The 26,000-nt window shown below is 44.1% G+C and overlaps 1 protein-coding gene across 1 annotated transcript in view; it reads left to right on the forward strand.

The window, feature by feature from the left end:
• Positions 1-408: 408 nt before the first annotated feature.
• The window catches only part of LOC311119278 (ADP-ribosylation factor-like protein 15), a gene marked incomplete at its 5' end in the record, with an annotated part of 61,040 nt that continues 35,448 nt past the window's right edge, over positions 409-26,000 (forward strand). The window contains 4 exons of the mRNA XM_084193998.1: positions 409-459; positions 701-845; positions 1,153-1,212; positions 8,561-8,769. Coding sequence (XP_084050124.1) covers positions 409-459; positions 701-845; positions 1,153-1,212; positions 8,561-8,769 — 465 coding nt within the window. The remainder of the gene's footprint in view (positions 460-700; positions 846-1,152; positions 1,213-8,560; positions 8,770-26,000) is intronic.

The raw sequence follows: 26,000 nt of genomic DNA on the forward strand, positions 1-26,000 counted from the left end.
GTGTGTGTATGTGTATGTGTGAGTGTGCGTGTGTGAGACCGTGACCCTGGTTTCTATTTCAATCGGAGGCCCCCTTTTTCTTTGATCTTCCATGTTGACGGAGTAGCAGTCCCTCAATCCCTTGACCATGTTGCATACCACATCTTGAGGTTTACTTCACTAACAACATCCTGTGCCCCTATACTATGGTACATCAATGCATCCACTCTTACTACGCACAGGGTGCCTGTAGTGTGCATTCTATATGCTATATACGACTCAAAGGTTATTTTATCACACTGGCTATGTGAGTTCAAAGGACGTGTAGTGTGGCTGGGCACAACTGAATTGAAATACAAACGGAGAGGAGAGAGAGAGGACACAATGTTTTTTCTCTCCAGATCTTACAGTATCTTTGGCTGGAAACAGATGGCGTTAACAGATGTGATCCTGCCCGGCGTCTCCAGAGTGGCGTGCTCAGTGACAGAACAGACGTCAGTAGTGTCACAGAGTAGATCAGTGGGTGACGTGGGTGCAGCATCCAAATGCCAAAACACGGACTCCCTGTGCACTAGCTCTGCCCATCACACCTCTCATGACTGATCTCTGACTCTCTGGCCCTTCTCTCCTTCCCTCTTCTCCCCCGCTCTCCATCACCTCTTTTCTCTCTATCCCACTCTCTCTTTCTCTCTTTCTCTCCCTCTCTCCCTTCTACCTCCAGTGTTTCAGGACACTGTGCTGTAAAGAACCGCCTCCTCCCAGACCTGAGTATGACCTGGTGTGTATTGGACTCACAGGCTCTGGGAAGACCAGTCTACTGTCAAGACTCTGCAGTGAAGCCACAGACAACATTGGGCCAACCACGGGTGAGGTTCGACACCTGATGAAATCACAGTCCAAATTCTCCTTACAGAGTTCTCCTTACACTGCGTGAAGTTTTTTGAAGTACAGCAGTCAAGTATACCATGCATTGAAACAATTTAGCTTCAGTAGTTAAGTGGTGAGCTTTCAGGCATATTCCCTACCTGCAGAAAAGAGCATGATATGAGTATTTTCCAACACTTATACAGGTGCTTTACATGTGCTGAATAGATGTACTTTCTCTTGCCTCTTTTTAAGCAATGTCTGCCATGTCTTCATGTGTAAGGCTTTACATTTCATTCTCCTTTCTAGGTTTTAGCATCAAAGCTGTTCCATTCCAGAATGCCATCCTGAACGTGAAGGAGCTCGGAGGTATTTTTTCACCTATTTTCCATTATGATGTGAACACAATGTTCACGTTGTCAAAGTACTCAAGTTTCCTAGTTCAGTGGGTGAATTTTTTTTGAAACGTATTGGGTCTTCTTATTGGACAAGTGTCAATGGGACTTCCTCCATTTCACAAAAAGTTTACTCCCATTCCGTGCCAACTGAACATGACCCTAGCTATGCACAGTCCAACAATATCTGAAAAATATAACCATATAAGAACCCCTAAAGGTCCTAAAAAAAATTTAAGGAACTTTTCCTTTGCTAGCTAAATGTTAGAGTCCCCTAAGATAGTAAATGTTATTGAGACCTTGAATGACACATCCTCTATGTGAAGATGAGTCATAGTTATCTCTCCACTGATGATCTTTGCAGCAGAAAGCAACGTGTCGGACAGACAACACGCAAATGAAGTAGCTAACACATTCTCTCAAATGTCACTCGCCCGCTGGGCGTGCAACTGTGTGTGTCAGAGAGGCAGTAATGCGTAAGTCCTTTCTGCAGTGTGGGTGTGTGTGTGTGGAGTGGTCCGTATGACATCATTGGTGTGGACAGGGACTCTCCCTTATTTCCAGACAGGGATCCCCTAGCTGCTGTTCTCTGATGCCGTGTCCCAAATGGCACCCTATTCCATATTTAGTGCACTACTTTTGACCAGGACCCATAGGGCTCTGACCAAAGGTGGTGGATCATATAGGAGATAGGGTGCCATTTGGGATGCAACCTGAGGCTGGGAACATTCAGCCTCATCCTACAGTTAGGAGCTGGAGACACACACCCCAAAATGTTGACAAGGTGCAGAGTAACAGTCCATAAACTTGGGGAAAACAATGACCGTCGCACACTCTGTAATCAGTTTAATGTATTATTTAGCTATTCTTTAGGGACCAAACCAATGTTTCAAAGAAATGTTAAGTACACACCATAACGAACGCTGGCTGTGCGCAATAGATCACCTGTTGGGTGTCGACGAATGGTGGTAATTCAACATGTAGAATTGTGGGGAAATTAACAGAAAATAATGGCCGATGATGTGGTAGATAGAATGGCCACCCGGCACCCGCTGCTTTTAACCATTCGTCGGTGCAGTCTGTTTTGTCATTTAGTTCACTCACTAATGAATGAATCATTGGGTGTCTCTGGTAGTTCGGGAGACAGTACTGTGATGTTTGAAGGTTATCTGTGGGGTGTTTGCAGGTCAACAGGTCAAACAGTACTGGTAATGTTTCTGTTTGGGTCTCTCTTTATCTCAATGACAGTAGTCTTGTCTGTCTGCTATGGGTTTTAGTGTTGTTGGTTCGTCTGCCCCCTGGCTGGGATGTTTTTGTTTTGTCTCTGTGATGTTTTTGGTCTGTGTGTGTGAGTCTTTATGAGAGATGAGATGGGAGTTCAAAGCCAGTTTCCCATCAATGGGATGATGACACCATACTGTGTGTGTGTAATCCCTCTGTCCGTCTGTAGTTAGGTTTCCATCCAATTGGCAACAGATTTGCATGCGTCTATTCTAAAATCTGCATAGAAAATATATGCGCATTTTCCCACCAGAGGTATGTTTCCATCAAACTGACTTAAAAATCTGTGCATAATGATATAGTGCACATAAAAGCATTTTTACACTTAAAGTTTCTGGGCTCTATTGCAATTTCGACCTGTTAAAGCCAGCACTCTTATTTATTTATATATTATTATTTTTTACCCAGCACCAGGATTTGTAATTTACCTGTCTTATATGAGCTCGCTTGCGCTTAGTTGGGAGGGGTGTCAATATCTGAGGCGTGTTCTTTAAAACGTGCGCCAAAGTGCCAATTTCAGTATGGGCTGGTGGGGATATTTAAGACCAACCGAAAGCTGGCCTTAGCGGTAACGCAGTTGGTTATGGCATGGATTTTACCGATGGTAGCACAGCATATCCAGCCGTGATGCACAATTTCCATATTGAACAAGAGAGATGTGTTTTTTGTGCCAGTAAACCTCGTATTTAGAAACATAAAAAACAAATTTTTCCCATTTTCGTTTAATTTGATTAAAATCCAAGCATAGCCTCCACTCCTCTCAATGAAGGCATTTTTATTTGTCCTGCCCAATGCATTCGCCATGTAGTCAGGACTATCAATAAAGGGTTATGCTCGTTAGACCGCTTTGAAATAAATCTTAATCACCAAAAGGATATTGGAAAAATCTAATTTGGGAGCAACAAAACAGTGAGTGGACATCCACTTTTTATCTATGTAGGCTATTGTACATTATTTTAACCAGCTCCTATTATTATTTTGGATGTGCGTAAAAACCCCTCCATGTAGGTTATATGCCCATCATGAAATCGGAGATGCGATAATCCGGTGGCACTCCTAAATGTAACATATCATCACGAGACTCCACGTTTACTTTGACATGATGCTATTATGTCAAGATTTACGCAGAAATACATTTGTTTATTTATGTCACAATCTATTTTGGGCCACCTTGTCTAGCGTATTTGGTTGACAAATTTGCTGTTTCCATAAGGCATGTCGTGAACTTTTTATATGCGTCAGGTAATTCATCTGCATGTAATGGCTGAATGGAAACTTGTTTTTTCTAGCTCTTTCTCAATTAATCTTTCCTCGAATCCTTGCATCATCTCTCCTCACCTCTTTCCCCAAGATGCATTGGAGAAGAAGGGACAAGAGGGGGGAAACTTCCTACTGGGCACACACTGGTTGAATCAACATTGTTTCCACATAATTTCAATGAAATTACGTTGAACCAACGTGGAATAGACATTGAATTGACGTCTGTGCCCAGTGGGTTGGACCTTCTCCAATAAGGTTGAGAACAAGGTGAGGAAATAGGATGTGAGGAATCGTGAAAAGATGAATTGAGATTGAGCCTGTCTTTCTGCCCAGTCGGTTGGCAGATCGCACCAGGAAGACGCTCTGAATGCCCAGATGCTCCAGTGTAGAGTAGACCAGTGTGTAGCAGTCAGTCAGTTAGTGTGTAGCCCAGGCATCTGAAAACACTTATCTCTTTATTTTCTTGAGAAACCAAGCATGATGTAATGCCATTTGTGGAAAGTGTGGTTTCTGTTACTGTCACACGTGATTGTAATGCAATATGTTTTCTGGTAAACTGGCTTGTGGTCATGTTTTTGTTACTCTAAAGCTACATACATACATATATATATATATATATATATAGATAGAGAGAGAGAGTGAGAAAAACACAATAGCCAATAGCCTACATTGTTACAGGAATTAATGGGAAACTTGTTGCTATAATAGTCTGTAAAACATCACTCAGATGGCATTTGAACATTGGTTTCAATATTCATCCTTAGATTCATGTTGTAAATCCCTCTAAAGCCTCTATGTTTCGGTGCACCACTGAAGTCTCTTTTGGTTTTTGTAGCTAGAGCCAGGAAGCCAGGAGGAGGCAGAATTGAACAGGCCAGGCCACAATAGTGATGAATAGCCTAGCTCTTATGCTTGGCAGATTTTTCAGCATCTGTTCTTGAGCAATACATTAGTCTTGATAATATGGCCTGGTTGAGACTTTACTTCCTTCCTCCCCTCTAACCCGCATCCCCCTCACACAATTATTTGAGGTGTTTTGAAACGTAATAGTTAATCTGTAAACTGTTTCAGCTCATAATACTACTGCCACGCAATATTACTCCATTTCAGAGCAGGCAAATTGGTCTAGTTTTGGGGGGTGGAGTTTTTCATGGATTCTCAAAGGGTCATAGAAGGCTAATCGCCTGTAAACACTTGTAACGAGGGGCGGAGTCTCACCATAAACTAGCCTGGGTTGTGTTCATTAGGACCCTTTGTACCGAAATGTTTTAATGTGGTTTGCAATGGAAAACAAGCCCAGGTAGTCCCTCCCTGTTTCAGAAATGTTTCCTCCATTTGATGCCCTAATGACTACCATCGAGATGAGGATCCTTTTTACTAGCGATGAAGGTGGGTGTGGTCAAATTACAGTCAGGTCCACTTTTACTATAGCCCCAGAGATGGAAGATTTAAACCATGGCTTCCTCCTCTTTAGATTTCAGAAAAAGAAGTGGGTGTTTTTCCAGCCACACTCAGGGAGAGTAATTGAACTGACACAATTGACCTTATTCCTATGAGTTTCTGGTTCTATTCCACCACTCTGTCACTCACGCTAACCAAAGCCATGCCCTGCCTTGTGAGCCTTGGTGGCCACATTTTTGTACCCCCAAATTGCTGTGCAGAAAAGGAACCATATGTTCACTGTAAAAGAAGAAGGTTCATTTGAACTGTGCTGTAGAGTGGCCAGCATAGGAAACTGCTTTAATGTGCTCTCTGAGTTAGTTCTGCTTTAAAGAGAATCTTGGCGTACGCCCCAAATGGCACACTATTCCATTTATAGTGCACTACTTTTGACCAGACCCCTATTGGGCACTGGTCAAAAGTAGTGCACTATAAAGGGAATAGGGTGTCATTTGGGCCGCTGATTTTGTGTGTGTTGAAAACACTTCATTTAGACAGACATGTCGTTTTCCCACCGGTCCCCCAGTGCAGTGCAGAAGGCTAAAAGTTGGCATGCAGTCCTGAAGTCTGAAAAATACATAATGCAATATCCGCAAAGATTTTATGAAAGGAGGGTGGAAGCATTTGCAAAATGCACTCCAGACGTGCTCCAATTGAAAAGATGTTGAAATTCAATGCATTTTTTCCCTTTCTTGCTGGAGGTCTCCATTACTCATAGGTATCCATTTTATTTGCTGGATTATCAACGTACAATTGAATTAGGTAGAATGAGCCTCTTGAAGTTGAGGTTGAAAGCCAGTTTCGTTGCAGAAAAACGTGACAGGCACAAAAATATAATATTTTAATTGTTTATGACAGTGTTACCATTTATAATCATGCTTTTGATAAGACTGCTGCAGTTGTGCCAATCAGGGAACAGGAGGGGACTTAGCTGTAAATAAAAATAGCAGATACATTCCATTACAGCAGATAGGTCCCAGTGCGGTCGGGCAATTTTTACCCCCTTGGGCCTGGAGTTTTTACTTAAACGTTAACATAACTAGGAAAACTCTGGACCCTATAAGGTATGACCGTGATTAATCAGTTGTAAAAAGGTTTTATATGGGCTATGATGGGACCAGTTTTTCCTAATCAGGTCACATGGTTTTAAAAAAACTCCTGAAAAAACCTCCTGTCCCGGGAGGAATGAAAACCCTGTCAAACTGCAACTACCTTATTTGTTCTTATAAATTACATTTAGACTAGATTAGGAGAGGGATTTCCTCTACCCAGACACATAGACAACAACTGATAGACAATAGAACTCACAGGGCTGAGCTTGCTTTATGCATGTTTGCATCACGCAGGCCTATGCAACTGTAGGCCTTATAAAAAATGTACTCACATCTTTCATCACTATTATGTTAATTGATCAATTCCAGTTAATAATTTTGGATTAAAAACATAGGCAGCCTAGCCAGCCCAATTTTGAAATAAACTAAATTTGATCACATTCACATTTTCTCCTGACACACAAATGGACTATAAATACATAACGTTGCCAATTAGTTTACCATGGACCAGATGGACTGGGCGCATAGGCTGTATGCAGCTGCTCTTATTAGTAGCCTACAGTTGATCAGACTGAAAAATTGTCTAGTTTTCATCCATGTGCTCATTTATGTCATGAGTTTTTGCTTGTGTCTGTCAGAAGTGATTATGTGTTATCATCTTTGCTAAATAAATACCGGAGGAAAGTGGAAAGCCTACTTGAGCGCATGGAAAAAATGTGATGCGTCAACCTCTCTCTTTAATCTAACTTTTAATGGATGATGCGATGGAAGCTATCAAATCATTCTGAATTGTTTTCGACATCCCAGAATAGATAGTCGAAAGTTCGATATGTTCAGCGAGGAAAGCATTGTAACGTGCAATTACCTCTGCAAGCTCCCTGTAGCTGCCCTTGTTGGCGGAACTTTCCCTCTCATCGTGTCCTCTAAAAGCAAATTCTTGCATGCCCAAAAACGCAGTGGTGTTGATAAGCCGCTTGAGAACATCCCTGTTTCTTCTTACTTTCTCGTTTGTTGCGCAGTTTGAATACCCAGACCTTCGTCATAATCTATGCATTTTTTCCCCAGAAGCTTGACTCTGATGTGGCCATTTATATGCTCCCTGCTTTTGTTTTGTCGTTTAGCTGAACGATCGATGTTCTTCAGGTCACTGTACCCACCTTCTGACCAAGGCTCAGACTTTCCAAAAGCAGGGAATGTCAGCAATACAGGCGGCTTGATGAAAGACTCCCTGTTAACCAGCTATACTTTTGATACCAGTTGGTATTGAACGCCCTCACCTTCTCATCCTTCTTCATGAAACTGATCTCAGGCAGAAGTCGACCCTCACTTTTAATTAGCACCTTTTCCGTTTACCCCAGAGAATGAAAGGGGTTCTTCAACAAAAAGTCCACAACATTTTCGGCATCGTTGGCCATTCTACCATTCTGGCCGAGAAAACTGCAGACTCGAGCTGATAGCTAGCTAGCTAGCTACTGAAGTTAGTGCAATTTATTTAAATAATAATAATAAATAATAATAATAATAATAATAATTTAAATGTGCCTTGCTAACTGGACCCAAAAATAAAGTTACAAAACCAAGAAAACAATTTATAATATACCTCCTCTGTCTCTTGTAATTTGAAAAAACTAATTTAGAATTGAATAATATCAACAAAAATATGCTCAACTATCACTCTTCACTCTTAATCTCTATCCAACAATGTCACCAAGCTTCTCAACACATATAACCCCCATTAATGCTCTGTGGCACAATCCCAATACAACACACTAGGTTCATTCTCTGATCCCAATTCTATGATTGGATGGACAACACTTCAGTTCATACTGCAAAAGCTTTGATTGGTTGGAGGACGTCCTCCAGAAGTGGTCATAATTACCATGTATGTCTATGGAAGGGGGTGAGGCCTACAAGCCTCCTAGGTTTTGTATTGAATTCAATGTAGCCAGAGGAGGACGGAAGCTAGCTGTCCTCCGGCTACACCATGGTGCTACCCCAGACAGTCCTGTTGAAGTTATTGTAGACCTTCATTGCAACACAGTGTATTTTAATACATTATTTGGTGACATATTAATATATTAAGTATAGTTTGATCTAAAAAGGATAACTTTTTTATTTTATTTTTCACAATTTTTATTTTTATGAAATTTCACTGAGGAGGATGGTCCTCCCCTTCCTCCTCTGAGGAGCCTCCACTGGTGCACTGGTACTAACTGTGTGTGCGTATGCCTGCATTGCTGTGTGTCTATATATGTGCATGTCTGTGTCTGACTGCCTGTCTGTCTCTAGGAGCGGACTCGATAAAGAAGTACTGGTCGCGTTACTACCAGGGTTCCCAGGGGGTGGTGTTTGTCCTGGACAGCGCCTCCACAGACGAGGACCTGGAGATGGCCCGAACTGAGCTTCACTCTGCCCTGCAGCACCCCCAGCTCTGTACCCTGCCCTTCCTCATACTAGCCAACCACCAGGACAAACCAGCTGCTCGCACCACACAAGAGGTAGACCGAACGCACACATGCACAAGCACATGGACGAATCCGCACCCACGCGAACAGATACACACTCACACACACATGCTACACACTCTAAACAGGAGGAAACAACCAATGATGCATACAAACGCTATAGATCAGAGATCATCAACTAGATTCAGCCGCGGGCCAATTTGTTCTTGAGCGGATGTTCGGGGGGCCGGAACATAATAACCCAAAAATGTATACTGCTAATTGACCGCAAGAAGCCTAAACAGATATATAATATTTGACTAAAACATAATCATTTCAAACCTTGATTACATTTGGGAACATTGTCCTGCATGTCCTGACTCTCTAGTCATTCGAAATCATGGCACTTATTGTAGGAGTGGGGGTGTTCACCCCGGTGTCATGGCTAAATTCCCAACCTGGCCACATTCCATCATGGCCACCTAATCATTCCCCTCATTCCTAATTGGCATATATCACTCCTCACCTCTCCACCTGATAGCTGATGTGTGGTGAGTGTTCTGGCACAAAAATGGTCGCTGTGCATCACTGAGGTGGGTGCTACACATTGATGGTGGATGAGGTGAGTTTCCCCCTGCTATGTAAAGCACGTTGAGTACCTCAGTTAGTAAAAAAACACTATATAAATCCAATCAATTATTATTAATTATTATTATTTGTATACGATCACATACAGTGCATTCGGAATGCATTCAGACCCCTTGATTTTTTCCACATTTTGTTATGTTACAGCCTTATTCTAAAATAGATTACATTGTTTTTTCCCCCCCTCATCAATCTACACACAATACCCCATAATGACAAAGCAAAAACTGGTTTTTAGACATTTTTGAAAATGATAAAAAAAAATTAAAAAACGTATATCACATTTACATAAATGTTCAGACCCTTTACTCAGTACTTTGTTGAAGAACCTTTGGCAACGATTACAGCCTCGAGTCTAACTCTACAAGCTTGGCACAACTGTATTTGGGGAGTTTCTCCCATTCTTCTCTGCAGATTCTCTCAAGCTCTGTCAGGTTGGATGGGAGCGTCGCTGCATAGCTATTTTCAGGTCTCTCCAGAGATGTTTGATCGGGTTCAAGTCCGGGCTCTGGACTCAAGGACATTCATAGACTTGTCCTGAAGCCACTCCTGCGTTGTCTTGGCTGTATTCTTAGGGTCGTTGTCCTGTTGGTAGGTGAACCTTCGCCCCAGTCTGAGGTCCTGAGCGCTCTGGAGCAGGTTTTCATCAAGGATCTCTCTGTACTTTGCTCCGTTCATCTTTCCCTCGATCCTGACTAGTCTCCCAATCCCTGCCTCTGAAAAACATCCCCACAGCATGATGCTGCCACCACCATTCTTCACCGTAGGGATGGTGCCAGGTTTTCTCCAGACGTGATGCTTGGCATTCAGGCCAAAGGGTTCAATCTTTCATCAGACCAGATCATCTTGTTTCTCATGGTCTGAGAGTCCTTTAGGTGCCTTTTGGCAAACTCCAAGCTGGCTGTCATGTGCCTTTTACTGAGGATTGGCCACTCTACCATAAATGCCTGATTGGTGGAGTGCTGCAGAGATGGTTGTCCTTCTGGAAGGTTCTCCCATCTCCACAGAGGAACTCTGGAGCTCTGTCAGAGTGACCATCAGGTTCTTGGTCACCTCCCTGACCAAGGCCCTTCTCCCCCGATTGCTAAATTTGTCCAGTGTGGCCAGCTCTAGGAAGAGTCTTGGTGGTTCCAAACTTCTTTCATTTAAGAATGATAGAGACCACTGTGTTTTTGGGGACCTTCAATGCTGCAGAAAGTACACTTCCCCAGATCTGTGCCTCGACACAATCCTTTCTCGGAGCTCTACGGACAATTCCTTCGACCTCATGGCTTGGTTATTGCTATGACATGCTCTGTCAAATGTGGGACCTTATACAGACAGGTGTGTGCCTTTCCAAATAATGTCCAATCAAATTAATTTACCACAGTTGGACTCCAATCAAGTTGTAGAAACATTTCAAAAATATCAATGGAAACAGGATGCACCTGAGCTTAATTTCGAGTCTCATAGCAAAGGGTCTGAATACTTATAAGGTATTTCTGTTTTTTATTTTTAATACATTTGAAAAAGATTCTAAATACCTGTTTTCACTTCGTCATTATGGGGTATTGTGTGTGATTTGATGAGATTAAAAAATAAATAATCAATTTTAGAATAAGGCTGGAACGTAACAAAATGTGAAAAAACCTTCCTAATATTGAGTTGCACCCCCCTTTGCCCTCAGAACATCTTCAATTCGTCGGGGCATGGACTCTACAAGGTGTTGAAAGCATTCCACAGGGATGCTGGCCCATGTTGACTCCAATGCTTCCTACAGTTGTGTCAAGTTGGCTGGATGACCTTTAGGTGGTGGACCATTCTTGATACAGATGGGAAACTGTTGAACGTGAAAAACCCAGCAGCGTTGCAGTTCTTGACACACTCAAGCCGGTGCGCCTGGCACCTACTACCATACCTCGTTCAAAGATACTTTAAATCTTTTGACTTGCCCATTCACCCTCTGAATGGCACACATACACGATCCATTTCTCATTTGTCTTAAGGCTTAAAAATCCTTCTTTAACCTGTCTCCTCCCTTTCATCTACACTGATTTGAAGTGGATTTAACAAGTGACATCTAAGGGATCATAGCATTCACCTGGTCAGTCTATGTCATGAAAAGAGCATGTGCTCCTAATGTTTTGTACACTCAGTGTGTATATATATGGTAACGATAGACTAGCTGCCTCAGGGTACAGGGATGTTCTGGCTCAGACAAGACTACTTATGGTAACAATGCAACACTGAAATACAAACCTGGGCCTGGGGATGCAGCTTCACACTCAAGTAGATCAATTATGGTAACATAACACTTAAACAGTGGGATATTTACGCCCTTCCTTTCGCACCTTTTGAATTCAAACAGACAAGGAATACTAAAAACCATACCCAGCAGGCATAATTTGGCACATTACAATCAGGTAAAGACGTCTTCCCCATACAACCTGCCAATGGCGTCATGACAACGTCACTCCAACCAGTTATAGGCCAGTAGACACCATATAGAGTTCTAATTTACAGAGCCTTGCAAAAGTACAGTGAGGGAAAAAAGTATTTGATCCCCTGCTGATTTTGTAAGTTTGCTCACTGACAAAGAAATGATCAGTCTATAATTTTAATGGTAGGTTTATTTGAACAGTGAGAGACAGAATAACAACCAAAAAATCCAGAAAAACACATGTCAAAAATGTTATAAATTGATTTGCATTTTAATGAGGGAAATTAGTATTTGACCCCCTCTCAATAAGAAAGATTTCTGGCTCCCAGGTGTCTTTTAAACAGGTAACGTGCTGAGATTAGGAGCACACTCTTAAAGGGAGTGCTCCTAATCTCAGTTTGTTACCTGTATAAAATACACCTGTCCACAGAAGCAATCAATCAATCAGATTCCAAACTCTCCACCATGGCCAAGACCAAAGAGCTCTCCAAGGATGTCAGGGACAAGATTGTAGACCTACACAAGGCTGGAATGGGCTACAAGACCATCGCCAAGCAGCTTGGTGAGAAGGTGACAACAGTTGGTGTGATTATTCGCAAAATAACTGTCAATCTCCCTCGGCCTGGGGCTCCATGCAAGATCTCACCTCGTGGAGTTGCTATGATCATGAGAATGGTGAGGAATCAGCACAGAACTACACGGGAGATTCTTGTCAATGATCTCAAGGCAGCTGGGACCATAGTCACCAAGAAAACAATTGGTAGCACACTACGCCGTGAAGGACTGAAATCCTGCAGCGCCCGCAAGGTCCCCCTGCTCAAGAAGCACATATACATGCCCGTCTGAAGTTTGCCAATGAACATCTGAATGATTCAGAGGAGAACTGGGTGAAAGTGTTGTGGTCAGATGAGACCAAAATCGAGCTCTTTGGCATCAACTCAACTCGCCGTGTTTGGTAGGAGGAGGAATGCTGCCTATGACCCCAAGAACACCATCCCCACCGTCAAACATGGAGGTGGAAACATTATGCTTTGGGGGTGTTTTTCTGCTAAGGGGACAGGACAACTTCACCGCATCAAACGGATGATGGACGGGGCCATGTACCGTCAAATCTTGGGTGAGAACCTCCTTCCCTCAGCCAGGGCATTGAAAATGGGTCGTGGATGGGTATTCCAGCATGACAATGACCCAAAACACACGGCCAAGGCAACAAAGGAGTGGCTCAAGAAGAAGCACATTAAGGTCCTGGAGTGGCCTAGCCAGTCTCCAGACCTTAATCCCATAGAAAATCTGTGGAGGGAGCTGAAGATTTGAGTTGCCAAACGTCAGCCTCGAAACCTTAATGACTTGGAGAAGATCTGCAAAGAGGAGTGGGACAAAATCCAACTATACACTGGAGTTGCTTACCAAGAAGTTAGTTCTGTTAGTTTGGACTTAAATCTGCTTTAAAATCTGTGGCAAGACTTGAAAATTTGCTGTCTAGCCATGATCCCTAACAGCTTAACAGAGTTTGAAGAATTTTTTAAAGAATAATGGGTAAATACTGCACAATCCAGGTGTGCAAAGCTTCTATAGACTCACCCAAGAAGACTAACAGCTGTAATCGATGCCAAAGGTGTTTCTAACATGTATTGACTCAGGGAACTGAATACCTACGCAACGACTATATTTTAGTTATTTAATTTGTATCAATCTTTTAAAAAAGTTAAACATTTTCTTCCACTTTGACATTAGACTATTTTGTGTAGATTGTTGACAAAAAATTACAATTCAATTCATTTGAATCCCACTTTATAACACAATACAATGTGAAGAAATCCAGGGCTCTGAATACTTTTGCAAGGCACTGTACCTGACCTGCACTAAGTTCTGGTTGAGAAGAGGTCATATAACCAGATTACAATCAAATAAACACGTCTTCTCATACAATCAACCTGAGTATGAAGTCCTAAAAGACGTCATAATGATGTCATTGCAACTCACAAATTGCTAATCACATTATTGTGGGAGTACCTTCTCTAAGAGTATGAATTAGGCTTTTTGAGAAGGTTTGAATCATAAACAACCTGCCTACACCTTGTTTGAAGTAAAATAGACCAACATAGTTACTGTAGTAAGTCAAAGCTGTGTGTTGTATAACCTTGGTAGAGCATGGGTGAAGTAGGCATTGTGAATTTTCTTTATTTTTCGGCTACAGGCCTGCCTACTTCTCACACAAAACATATAGTTTTCGTGTTTAATAGAATAGAGGCTCTGCCTGACCTGCACTAACTTCTCACAATCCCATGATGCCCCAGCGCAGCCCTGTGATCACAGCAGGGGTCAGACTGTCGTCATAGATCCCACTCCAGAGTTGTTTTAAGGTTAGCCGTGCTCATGCGAGCTAAACCAATTAAAGTAGCTGTCTGATTACCCTTGTTAACCTGCCTATTTTAAAGCAGCCGGTAAATGGCAATTGCATTACTCCCTTAGCTGCGTCCGGTGGCTGGCGCTGTGGTTCTGCTGTGCTTTAGTTTTAACAACAAAGAGGATTTGGTCATGGAGGCTAGGTGTTTGTTTGCATGTGAGGCCTGTGTGGTCCAGCAGGTAGTGTTGTGGACACCGGCACACATGTATACGAGAGTCGCCATTGGTGTGGGTTTGAATCCAAACCGCTGCCTTTCTGATTCGCACTCTGTCCTACCTTTCCTGGCTCCTCTTCACTGTCCAATAAAACAACACAAAAAACTGAAGAATAAAGGTCTGTGAGGATTTTAATTGTCGTCTCACACCTTCTCATGTCTGCCCTCACCACACTTCTCTCCTGCTGTTTAAGCTAGGGACTGGAGAGTTCTCATATTGACCTGAGTTAAAAAACCAACAACATACAAACAGTAAAAGTTCTGTCCCAAGTTGTGAACAGGATGTACATTCCTTTTTATGTTTTGCAATCAGTCCGTGTGTGTCCCAAATGACACCCTATTCCCTGTGTTAGTGCACTACTTTTGACCAGGACCCACTGGGTTCTGTTCAAAAGTAGTGCACTATATAGGGAATAGGGTGCTTTTTTGGTCGTAACACCTGTCTGTCTCAGTCACTGGTCTTTGACCGTGCCTGGTACACATATCTTAAAGGAAAGGTTCACCCATTTTAAATGTCTATCATCGAAAACGTCTATCATACATGTCAGATTTCAATACTGGTCGATGGCTTAACTCGGGAGGATGTCTTCTCTCGAATGAGCCATTGATCATATTTTTGCGATATTCCTACCTCGAGAAATGTGTAATTTAACGGAGGGTCTAGCACATTTTCCCTGTTTGTCTGTCTCTTTAGTCCAGGGTGCATTGCATGGTGCAGTTGCCAGAGATATTATAGAAAGGAGATAGGAATGCAGTGAATGAAGGAATGTTTAACGCCCCACCCAGCAGACTGTCGACCAATCGTGTTCACGATGTCATGCTGCGTCACGCGATTGATAAACTAATCGTCACGCGATTGATAAACTAATCGTCACGCAATCCCTTCTCAAAGTCAGTGTAAATGTCGAGAAGCTTGCCTTTTTTTTATTTAACCAGGTAAGCCAGTTGAGAACAAGTTCTAATTTACAACTGCGACCTGGCCAAGATAAAGCAAAGCAGTGCGATAAAAACACCAACACAGAGTTACATATGGGGTAAACAAAACATAAAGTCAAAAATAGAAACAGAAAATATATATACAGTGTGTGCTAATGTAGTAAGTTATGGAGGTAAGGCAATAAATAGGCCATAGTGCAAAATAGTTACAATTTCGTATTAACACTGGAATGATAGATGTGCAAAAGATGATGTGCAAATAGAGATACTGGGGTGCAAATTAGCAAAATAAATAACAATATGGGGATGAGGTAGTTGGGTGGGCTAATTTCAGAATGGCTGTGTACGGGTGCAGTGATCGGTAAGCTGCTCTGACAACTGACGCTTAAAGTTAGTGAGGGAGATAAGTCTCTCCAGATTCAGAGATTTCTGCAGTTCGTTCCAGTCATTGGCAGCAGAGAACTGGAAGGAATGGCGGCCAAAGGAGGTGTTGGCTTTGGGGATGACCAGTGAGATATACCTGCTGGAGCGCAGACTACGGGTGGGTGTTGCTATGGTGACCAGTGAGCTAAGGTAAGACAGGGATTTGCCTAGCAGTGATTTATAGATGACCTGGAGCCAGTGGGTTTGGCGACAAATATGTAGTGAGGGCCAGCCAACAAGAGCATACAGGTCACAATGGTGGGTATTATATGGGGCTTTGGTGACAAAACGGATGGCACTGTGATAGACTACATCCAGTTTGCTGAGTAGAGTGTTTGAGGCTATTTTGTAAATGACATCGCCGAAGTCAAGGATCGGTAGGATAGTCAGTTTTACGAGGGCATGTTTGGCAGCATGACTGAAGGAGGCTTTGTTGCGAAATAGATAGCCGATTCTAGATCTAACTTTTGATTGGAGATGCTTAATGTGAGTCTGGAAGGAGAGTTTACAGTCTAACCTGACACCTAGGTATTTGTAGTTGTCCACATACTCTAGGTCAGACCCGCCGAGAGTAGTGATTCTAGTCGGGTGGGTGGGTGCAAGCAGCGTTCGGTTGAAGAGCATACGTTTAGTTTTACTAGTGTTTAAGAGCAGTTGGAGGCTACGGAAGGAGTGTTGTATGGCGTTGAAGCTCGTTTGGAGGTTTGTTAACACAGTGTCCAATGAAGGGCCAGATGTATACAAAATGGTGTCGTCCGCATAGAGGTGGATCCGAGCTTCACCAGCAGCAAGAACAACATCATTGATATACACAGAGAATAGACTCGGCCCGAGAATTGAACCCTGTGGCACCCCCATAGAGACGGCCAGAGGTCCAAACAACAGGCCCTCCGATTTGACACATTGAACTCTATCTGAGAAGTAGTTGGTGAACCAGACGAGGCAGTCATTAGAGAAACCAAGGCTATTTAGTCTGCCAATAAGAATGCAGTGGTTGACAGAGTTGAAAGTCTTGGCCAGGTCAGTGAAGACTGCTGCGCAGTACTGTCTTTTATCGATCGCGGTTATAATATCGTTTAGGACCTTGAGCGTGGCTGAGGTGCACCCATGACCAGCTCGGAAGCCGGATTGCATAGCGGAGAAGGTACGGTGGGATTCGAAATGGTCGGTGATCTGTTTGTTAACTTGGCTTTCAAATACTTTCGAAAGGCAGGGCAGGATGGATATAGGTCTTTAACAGTTTGGATCTAGAGTGTCACCCCCTTTGAAGAGGGGGATGACCGCGGCAGCTTTCCAATCTCTGGGGATCTCAGACGTTACGAAAGAGAGGTTGAACAGGCTAGAAATAAGGGTTGCGACAATTTCGGCAGCTAATTTTAGAAAGAAAAGGTCCAGATTGTCTAGCCCAGCTGATTTGTAGGGGTCCAGATTTTTCAGCTCTTTCAGAACATCAGCTGTCTGAATTTGTGTGAAGGAGAAGCGTGGGGGGCATGGGCAAGTTGCAGCGGAGGGTGCAGAGCTGGTGGCCGGGGTAGAGGTAGCCAGGTGGAAAGCATGGCCAGCCGTAGCAAAATGCTTGTTGAAATTCTCGATTATTGTAGATTTATCGGTGGTGACAGTGTTTCCTAGCCTCAGTGCAGTGGGCAGTTGGGAGGAGGTGCTCTTATTTTCCATGGACTTTACAGTGTCCCAAAACTTTTTAGAGTTAGTGCTACAGGATGCAAATATCTGTTTGAAAAAGCTAGCCTTTTACATTTACATTTACATTTTAGTCATTTAGCAGACGCTCTTATCCAGAGCGACTTACAGGAGCAATTAGGGTTAAGTGCCTTGCTCAAGGGCACATTTACGTCATTTAGCAGACGCTCTTATCCAGAGTGACTCACAAATTGGTGCATTCACCCTATAGCCAGTGGGATAACCACTTTACAAATTTTTTTTTTTGAGGGGGGGGGGGTAGAAGGATTACTTTATCCTATCCCAGGTATCCCTTAAAGAGGTGGGGTTTCAAATGTCTCCGGAAGGTGGTGAGTGACTCCGCTGTCCTGGCGTCGTGAGGGAGCTTGTTCCACCATTGGGGTGCCAGAGCAGCGAACAGTTTTGACTGGGCTGAGCGGGAACTATGCTTCCGCAGAGGAAGGGGAGCCAGCAGGCCAGAGGTGGATGAACGCAATGCCCTCGTTTGGGTGTAGGGACTGATCAGAGCCCGAAGGTACAGAGGTGCCGTTCCCCTCACTGCTCCATAGGCAAGCACCATGGTCTTGTAACGGATGCGAGCTTCAACTGGAAGCCAGTGGAGTGTGCGGAGGAGGGGGGTGACGTGAGAGAACTTGGGAAGGTTGAACACCAGACGGGCTGCGGCGTTCTGGATGAATTGTAGGGTTTAATGGCACAGGCAGGGAGGCCAGCCAACAGCGAGTTGCAGTAATCCAGACGGGAGATGACAAGTGCCTGGATTAGGACCTGTGCCGCTTCCTGTGTAAGGCAGGGTCGTACTCTCCGAATGTTGTAGAGCATGAACCTGCAGGAGCGGGTCACCGCCTTGATGTTAGGGTGTTGTCCAGGGTCACGCCAAGGCTCTTCGCACTCTGGGAGGAGGACACAACGGAGTTGTCAACCGTGATGGCGAGATCATGGAACGGGCAGTCCTTCCCCGGGAGGAAGAGCAGCTCCGTCTTGCCAGGGTTCAGCTTGAGGTGGTGATCCGTCATCCATACTGATTATGTCTGCCAGACATGCAGAGATGCGATTCGCCACCTGGTTATCAGAAGGGGGAAAGGAGAAGATTAGTTGTGTATCGTCAGCGTAGCAATGATAGGAGAGGCCATGTGAGGATATGACAGAGCCAAGTGACTTGGTGTATAGGGAGAAAAGGAGAGGGCCTAGAACTGAGCCCTGGGGGACACCAGTGGTGAGAGCACGTGGTGCGGAGACAGCTTCTCACCACGCCACTTGGTAGGAGCGACCGGTCAGGTAGGACGCAATCCAGGAGTGAGCCGCGCCGGAGATGCCCAGCTCGGAGAGGGTGGAGAGGAGGATCTGATGGTTCACAGTATCAAAGGCAGCAGACAGGTCTAGAAGGACAAGAGCAGAGGAGAGAGAGTTAGCTTTAGCAGTGCGGAGAGCCTCCGTGACACAGAGAAGAGCAGTCTCAGTTGAATGACCAGTCCTGAAACCTGACTGGTTTGGATCAATAAGGTCATTCTGAGAGAGATAGCAAGAGAGTTGGCTAAAGACGGCACGCTCAATAGTTTTGGAAAGAAAAGAAAGAAGGGATACTGGTCTGTAGCTGTTGACATCAGTGGGATCGAGTGTTGGTTTTTTGAGAAGGGGAGCAACTCTCGCTCTCTTGAAGACGGAAGGGACATGGCCAGCGGTCAAGGATGAGTTGATCAGCCAGGTGAGGTAGGGGAGAAGGTCACCGGAGATTTTCTGGAGAAGAGAGGAGGGGATGGGGTCAAGCGGGCAGGTTGTTGGGCGGCCTGCAGTCACAAGTCGCAGGATTTTATCTGGAGAGAGAGGAGAGAAAGAAGTCAAAGCATAGGGTAGGGCAGTGTGAGTAGGACCAGCAGTGTCATTAGACTTAACAAACGAGGATCGGATGTCGTCAACCTTCTTTTCAAAGTGGTTGACGAAGTCATCCACAGAGAGAGAGGAGGGGGGGGGGATTCAGGAGGGAGGAAAATGTGGCAAAGAGCTTCCTAGGGTTAGAGGCAGATGCTTGGAATTTAGAGTGGTAGAAAGTGGCCTTAGCAGCAGAAACAGATGAAGAAAATGTAGAGAGGAGGGAGTGAAAAGATGCCAGGTCGGCAGGGAGTTTAGTTTTCTTCCATTTCCGCTCCGCTGCCCGGAGCTCTGTTCTGTGAGCTCGCAATGAGTCATCAAGCCACGGAGCTGGAGGGGAGGACCGAGCCGGCCGGGAGGATAGGGGACACAGAGAGTCAAAGGATGCAGAAAGGGAGGAGAGGAGGGTTGAGGAGGCAGAATCAGGAGATTGGAGGGAGAAGGATTGAGCAGAGGGAAGAGATGATAGGATGGAAGAGGAGAGAGTAGTGGGAGATAGAGCGAAGGTTGCGGCGGCGCATTACCATCTGTGTAGGGGCAGAGTGAGTAGTGTTGGAGGAGAGCGAGAGAGAAAAGGAAACAAAGTAGTGGTCAGAGACATGGAGGGGAGTTGCAGTGAGATTAGTAGAAGAGCAGCATCTAGTAAAGATGAGGTCAAGCGTATTGCCTGCCTTGTGAGTAGGGGGGGACGGTGAGAGGGTGAGGTCAAAAGAGGAGAGGAGTGGAAAGAAGGAGGCAGAGAGAAATGAGTCAAATGTGGACATAGGGAGGTTGAAATCCCCCAAAACTGTGAGGGGTGAGCCATCCTCAGGAAAGGAACTTATCAAGGCGTCAAGCTCATTGATGAACTCTCCAAGGGAACCTGGAGGGCGATAGATGACAAGGATATTAAGCTTAAATGGGCTAGTGACTGTGACAGCATGGAATTCAAATGAGGAGATAGACAGGTGGGTTAGGGGAAAAATTGAGAATGTCCACTTGAGAGAGATGAGGATTCCTGTGCCACCACCCCTCTGACCAGATGCTCTCGGGGTATGCGAGAACACATGGTCAGACGAGGAGAGAGCAGTAGGAGTAGCAGTGTTTTCAGTGGTAATCCATGTTTCCGTCAGCGCCAGGAAGTCGAGGGACTGGAGGTTAGCATAGGCTGGGATGAAGTCAGCTTTGTTGGCAGCAGAACGGCAGTTCCAGAGGCTGCCTGAGACCTGGAACTCCAGGTGTGGGGTGTGTGCAGGGACCACCAGGTTAGAGAGGCAGCAGCCACGCGGTGTGAGGCGTTTGTGTAGCCTGTGCAGAGAGGAGAGAACAGGGATAGGCAGAGGCATAGTTGACAGGCTGTAGCAAATGGCTACAATAATGCAGAGGAGATCGAAATGAAATGAACTAAACATCTGGAAGAGGAGAGAGCAGGGCCTCCCTCACCAAAACTTCCACCTCAGAAACTATAATTGTTTCACTGAACCACCCGAACAAAAACTCTCCCAACTTCCACCTTTAGAAATCAGAATTGTTGTGAACCACAGCGGTTCAATGTTTAAAGGAGTAGACTCAACCCACTTTATTCAGCTAGCTAACTATGACACCATAGCTAACTAGCATGCTAGCATCCAATAACACACAGTTTAGCACCAACACTTGGTCACAACAAACCACCAATAGTGTGTTAACACACTAAGCAGATAATTCGTGTCCATGTCTAGTTCCTTTCATAACGCAGCAATTATTAAACGTTGGCTAGCTTAGCACAAATATATTGTATTTAGCTGCCACAGTACAGCACACAATGGCTACTGTGTTGACTCTGTTCGAAAAAACGGCTAGCTAGCTAGCTTCGTGCTACACCGAAGACAATGCCAACCTACAGTAACTACCCACAACAGCCCACGATGCCTAACTATGACACCATAGCTAACTAGCATGCTAGCATCCAATAACACACAGTTTAGCACCAATACTTGGTTACAACAGACTACCAATAGTGTGTTAACACACTAAACAGATCTTTCGTGTCCGTGTCTAGTTCCTTTCATAACGCAGCAATAATTAAACGTTGGCTAGCTAGCATAAGTATATTGTATTTAGCTACTACAGTACAGTTAGCTGGTCGTGTTGGCTAGCTAGCAATGGCCACTGTGTTGACTTTGTTTGAAGAACGGCTAGCTAGCTAGCTTCGTGCTAGACCCGGCACCGCCGAAAAACAATGCTAACCTACAGTAACTACCCACAACAGCCCACGATGCCTAACTATGACGCCATAGCTAACTAGCATGCTAGCATCCAATAACACACAGTTTAGCACCAATACTTGGTTACAACAAACTACCAATAGTGTGTTAACACACTAAACAGATAATTCGTGTCCGTGTCTAGTTCCTTTCATAACGCAGCAAAAGTTAAACGTTGGCTAGCTATACATTAACATTGGAAACAACTCTCCACCGTTGCTAAACGTTACCAGTAGCTACCCGCTAGCTAGCTAGCCTCGTGCTTTCTCCGGGCTCCGCCGTAAACAATACTTACCTACAATAATTACCTACGGAAACCTACAATAACTACCTAAATAAACTACCTACAATACCTAACTACAACTACCTACCTACGAATCCTAACTGATTGTGTATATTGGTTCCTGACTTCCCTGAAAAGTTGCATATCGCGGGGGCTGTTCGATGCTAATGCAGTACGCCACAGGATGTTTTTGTGCTGGTCAAGGGCAGTCAAGTCTGAGGAGAACCAGGGGCTATATCTGTTCTTAGTTCTGCATTTGTTGAATGGGGCATGCTTATTTAAGATTGAGAGGAAAGCACTTTTAAAGAACAACCAGGCATCCTCTACTGACGGAATGAATGTTTTAGGGAGCATTTGACAGTGATAAGGGGTGGTCGTTTGACCACGGACCCATTACGGACGCAGGCAATAAGGCAGTGATCGGATTTTTAGAAGTAGAAGCTCAAACTGTTTGGGCACAGACCAGGATAGTATGATAGAGCTCTGCAGGCTATCTCTACAGTAGATTGCAACCCCACCCCCCTTTGGCAGTTCTATTGAGACGGAAAATGTTGTAGTTTGGGATGGATATTTCTGAATTTTTGGTGGCCTTCATAAGCCAGGATTCAGACACTACTAGGACATCAGGGTTGGCGGAGTGTGCTAATGCAGTGAATAACTCAAACTTAGGGAGGAGGCTTCGGATGTTAACGTGCAAGAAACCAATGCTTTTACGGTTACAGAAGTCAACAAATGATAACGCCTGGGGAGTAGGAGTGATACTTGGGGCTACAGGGCCTGGGTTAACCTCTACATCACCAGAGGAACAGAGTAGAATAAGGATACGGCTAAAGGCTTTAAGTACTAGTCTTCTAGTGCATTGGGTACAGAGAAAAAAAGGGGCAGGTTTCTGGGCGTTGTAGAATAGATTCAGGGCATTATGTACAGAAAAGGATATGGAAGGATATGAGTACAGTGGAGGTAAACCTAAGCGTTGGGTAACGATGAAAGAGAGAGCATCACTGGAGGCACCGATTGAGTCGGTCTCCGCGTGTATGGGGGGTGGGACAAAGGAGCTATCTATGGCAGGTTGAGCTGTCCTGGGGGAGCTACAGTGAAATAGTAAAATAAGAAATAACCGAAACAGCAATAAGCAAGGCATATTGAAATGGGAGAGAGGCATAAAGCAATCACAGGTGTTATTCGAGAGCTAAGACAACAGCTGGTAATGGCGACAAAGTTTGGGCTGAGGCTAAACATTAACAGGATGCGGTACCGTATAAAGGAACAGTTCAGCAGGCATCAGCTGTATAGCTGAGTTATCATAAGGTCCGGTGAACAGCAATAGGAGAGTTCGGAGGTAGTTTGGGGGCTGCTATAGCACTAGCGAGCAAGAGGCCACGGCTAGCGTGTGCTAGCGGGCCGGGGCTAGCAGATGGATCTTCGTGGTCGACGTCGTAACGGGAAACCTGTTGTAATCACATCAGACGATTTCGTCGGCAGACCAGTCGTGTTGGATCGGCGGGGCTCCGTGTCAACACTAGGAGGTCCCGTCCGGTTGACAGAGAGGTAGATAGCCGGGAGAAGGGTAATGTCACGATTCCAAAGCTATACGATACTACAGATAGCAAGTTAATTATCTCACATATCGGAAAAGATTTGTAATGTTGTACTTCTTGATGGCAAATTCGTGTTAATGTTAGGTTTTTGAGCTAGCGTCCAATAGACTCCTATTCAATTCAATTCTATTCAATTTGCTTTATTGGCATGACGTAACAATGTACATATTGCCTATTCACTAGTTGAAGGAGAGCGCTCCTTGTCCCAAAATCGCCCAGAATGCACCGCGCGGCCTATTGGTGTAACATGGGCAACGTTTCCCATCTCCTCAAAAGTATGTCTGCCGTTGCGAATGTTAGACTCCATTCTGTGAGGCACCTCGATCTGCAGGTTGAACATGGTGAGATTGTAAACCCCTAAATTGATAGTGCAGTTTGTTTAGGCGATTTTACAGCAAACTAGCTATGTTACATGCTGATATTGTCTTTGGTATTATTGCGTGTAGCTATGTTTGGTTGCTTGCTAGCTGAGCTGCAACATATTTCCACAATGATTTTCCATGTTGCTACCAACCTTATTACAGTAGGGGAAAAAAGTATTTAGTCAGCCACCAATTATGCAAGTTCTCCCACTTAAAAAGATGAGAGAGGCCTGTAATTTTCATCATAGGTACACGTCAACTATGACAGACGAATTCAGATTTTTTTTTCCAGAAAATCACATTGTAGGATTTTTAATGAATTTATTTGCAAATTATGGTGGAAAATAAGTATTTGGTCACCTACAAACAAGCAAGATTTCTGGCTCTCACAGACCTGTAACTTCTTCTTTAAGAGGCTCCTCTGTCCTCCACTCGTTACCTGTATTAATGGCACCTGTTTGAACTTGTTATAAGTATAAAAGACACCTGTCCACAACCTCAAACAGTCACACTCCAAACTCCACTATGGCCAAGACCAAAGAGCTGTCAAAGGACACCAGAAACAAAATTGTAGACCTGCACCAGGCTGGGAAGACGGAATCTGCAATAGGTAAGCAGCTTGGTTTGAAGAAATCAACTGTGGGAGCAATTATTAGGAAATGGAAGACATACAAGACCACTGATAATCTCCCTCGATCTGGGACTCCACGCAAGATCTCACCCCGTGGGGTCAAAATGATCACAAGAACGGTGAGCAAAAATCACAGAACCACACGGGGGGACCTAGTGAATGACCTGCAGAGAGCTGGGACCAAAGTAACAAAGCCTACCATCAGTAACACACTACGCCGCCAGGGACTCAAATCCTGCAGTGCCAGACGTGTCCCCCTGCTTAAGCCAGTACATGTCCAGGCCCGTCTGAAGTTTGCTAGAGTGCATTTGGATGATCCAGAAGAGGATTGGGAGAATGTCATATGGTCAGATGAAACCAAAATATAACTTTTTGGTAAAAACTCAACTCGTCGTGTTTGGAGGACAAAGAATGCTGAATTGCATCCAAAGAACACCATACCTACTGTGAAGCATGGGGGTGGAAACATCATGCTTTGGGGCTGTTTTTCTGCAAAGGGACCAGGACGACTGATCCGTGTAAAGGAAAGAATGAATGGGGCCATGTATCGTGAGATTTTGAGTGAAAACCTCCTTCCATCAGCAAGGGCATTGAAGATGAAACGTGGCTGGGTCTTTCAGCATGACAATGATCCCAAACACACCGCCCGGGCAACGAAGGAGTGGCTTCGTCAGAAGCATTTCAAGGTCCTGGAGTGGCCTAGCCAGTCTCCAGATCTCAACCCCATAGAACATCTTTGGAGGGAGTTGAAAGTCCGTGTTGCCCAGCGACAGCCCCAAAACACCACTGCTCTAGAGGAGATCTGCATGGAGGAATGGGCCAAAATACCAGCAACAGTGTGTGAAAACCTTGTGAAGACTTACAGAAAATGTTTGACCTGTGTCATTGCTAACAAAGGGTATATAACAAAGTATTGAGAAACTTTTGTTATTGACCAAATACTTATATTCCACCATAATTTGCAAATAAATTCATTAAAAATCCTACAATGTGATTTTCTGGATTTTCTTTTTTCTCATTTTGTCTGTCATAGTTGACGTGTACCTATGATGAAAATTACAGGCCTCTCTCATCTTTTTAAGTGGGAGAACTTGCACAATTGGTGGCTGACTAAATACCTTTTTCCCCCACTGTATATAACAAAGTATTGAGAAACTTGTGTTATTGACCAAATACTTATTTTCCACCATAATTTGCAAATAAATACTTTTTTTCCCCACTGTATATGAAACATTGGTACACCAAAAAATTGTTCTCACATATTTAATGAGTGGTTTTGGGTGTATTTTACCTTTTTAATTTTATTTAGTTTTAATGGATCCACTTTAGCATCTCTCACTCAAAAAGACTGAGGGAGAACTGGATGGGAACACAGGATTCCTGACCAGGGTTGCAAAGGGAGGGTACAGTGCCTTTAGAAAGTATTCATACCACTTTAATTATTCCACATTTTGTTGTGTTACAGCCTGAATTAAAAATGTATTAAATATAAACAAATTCTCACCCATTCTACACACAATACCCCATAATGACATGTTTTTTTAGAAATGTTTACATATTAATTGCAGAAATATAAGT

Source organism: Coregonus lavaretus, assembly GCF_964263955.1.
Source record: "Coregonus lavaretus genome assembly, contig: HAP1_SCAFFOLD_1023, whole genome shotgun sequence".
NCBI classification, from domain to species: domain Eukaryota; kingdom Metazoa; phylum Chordata; class Actinopteri; order Salmoniformes; family Salmonidae; genus Coregonus; species Coregonus lavaretus.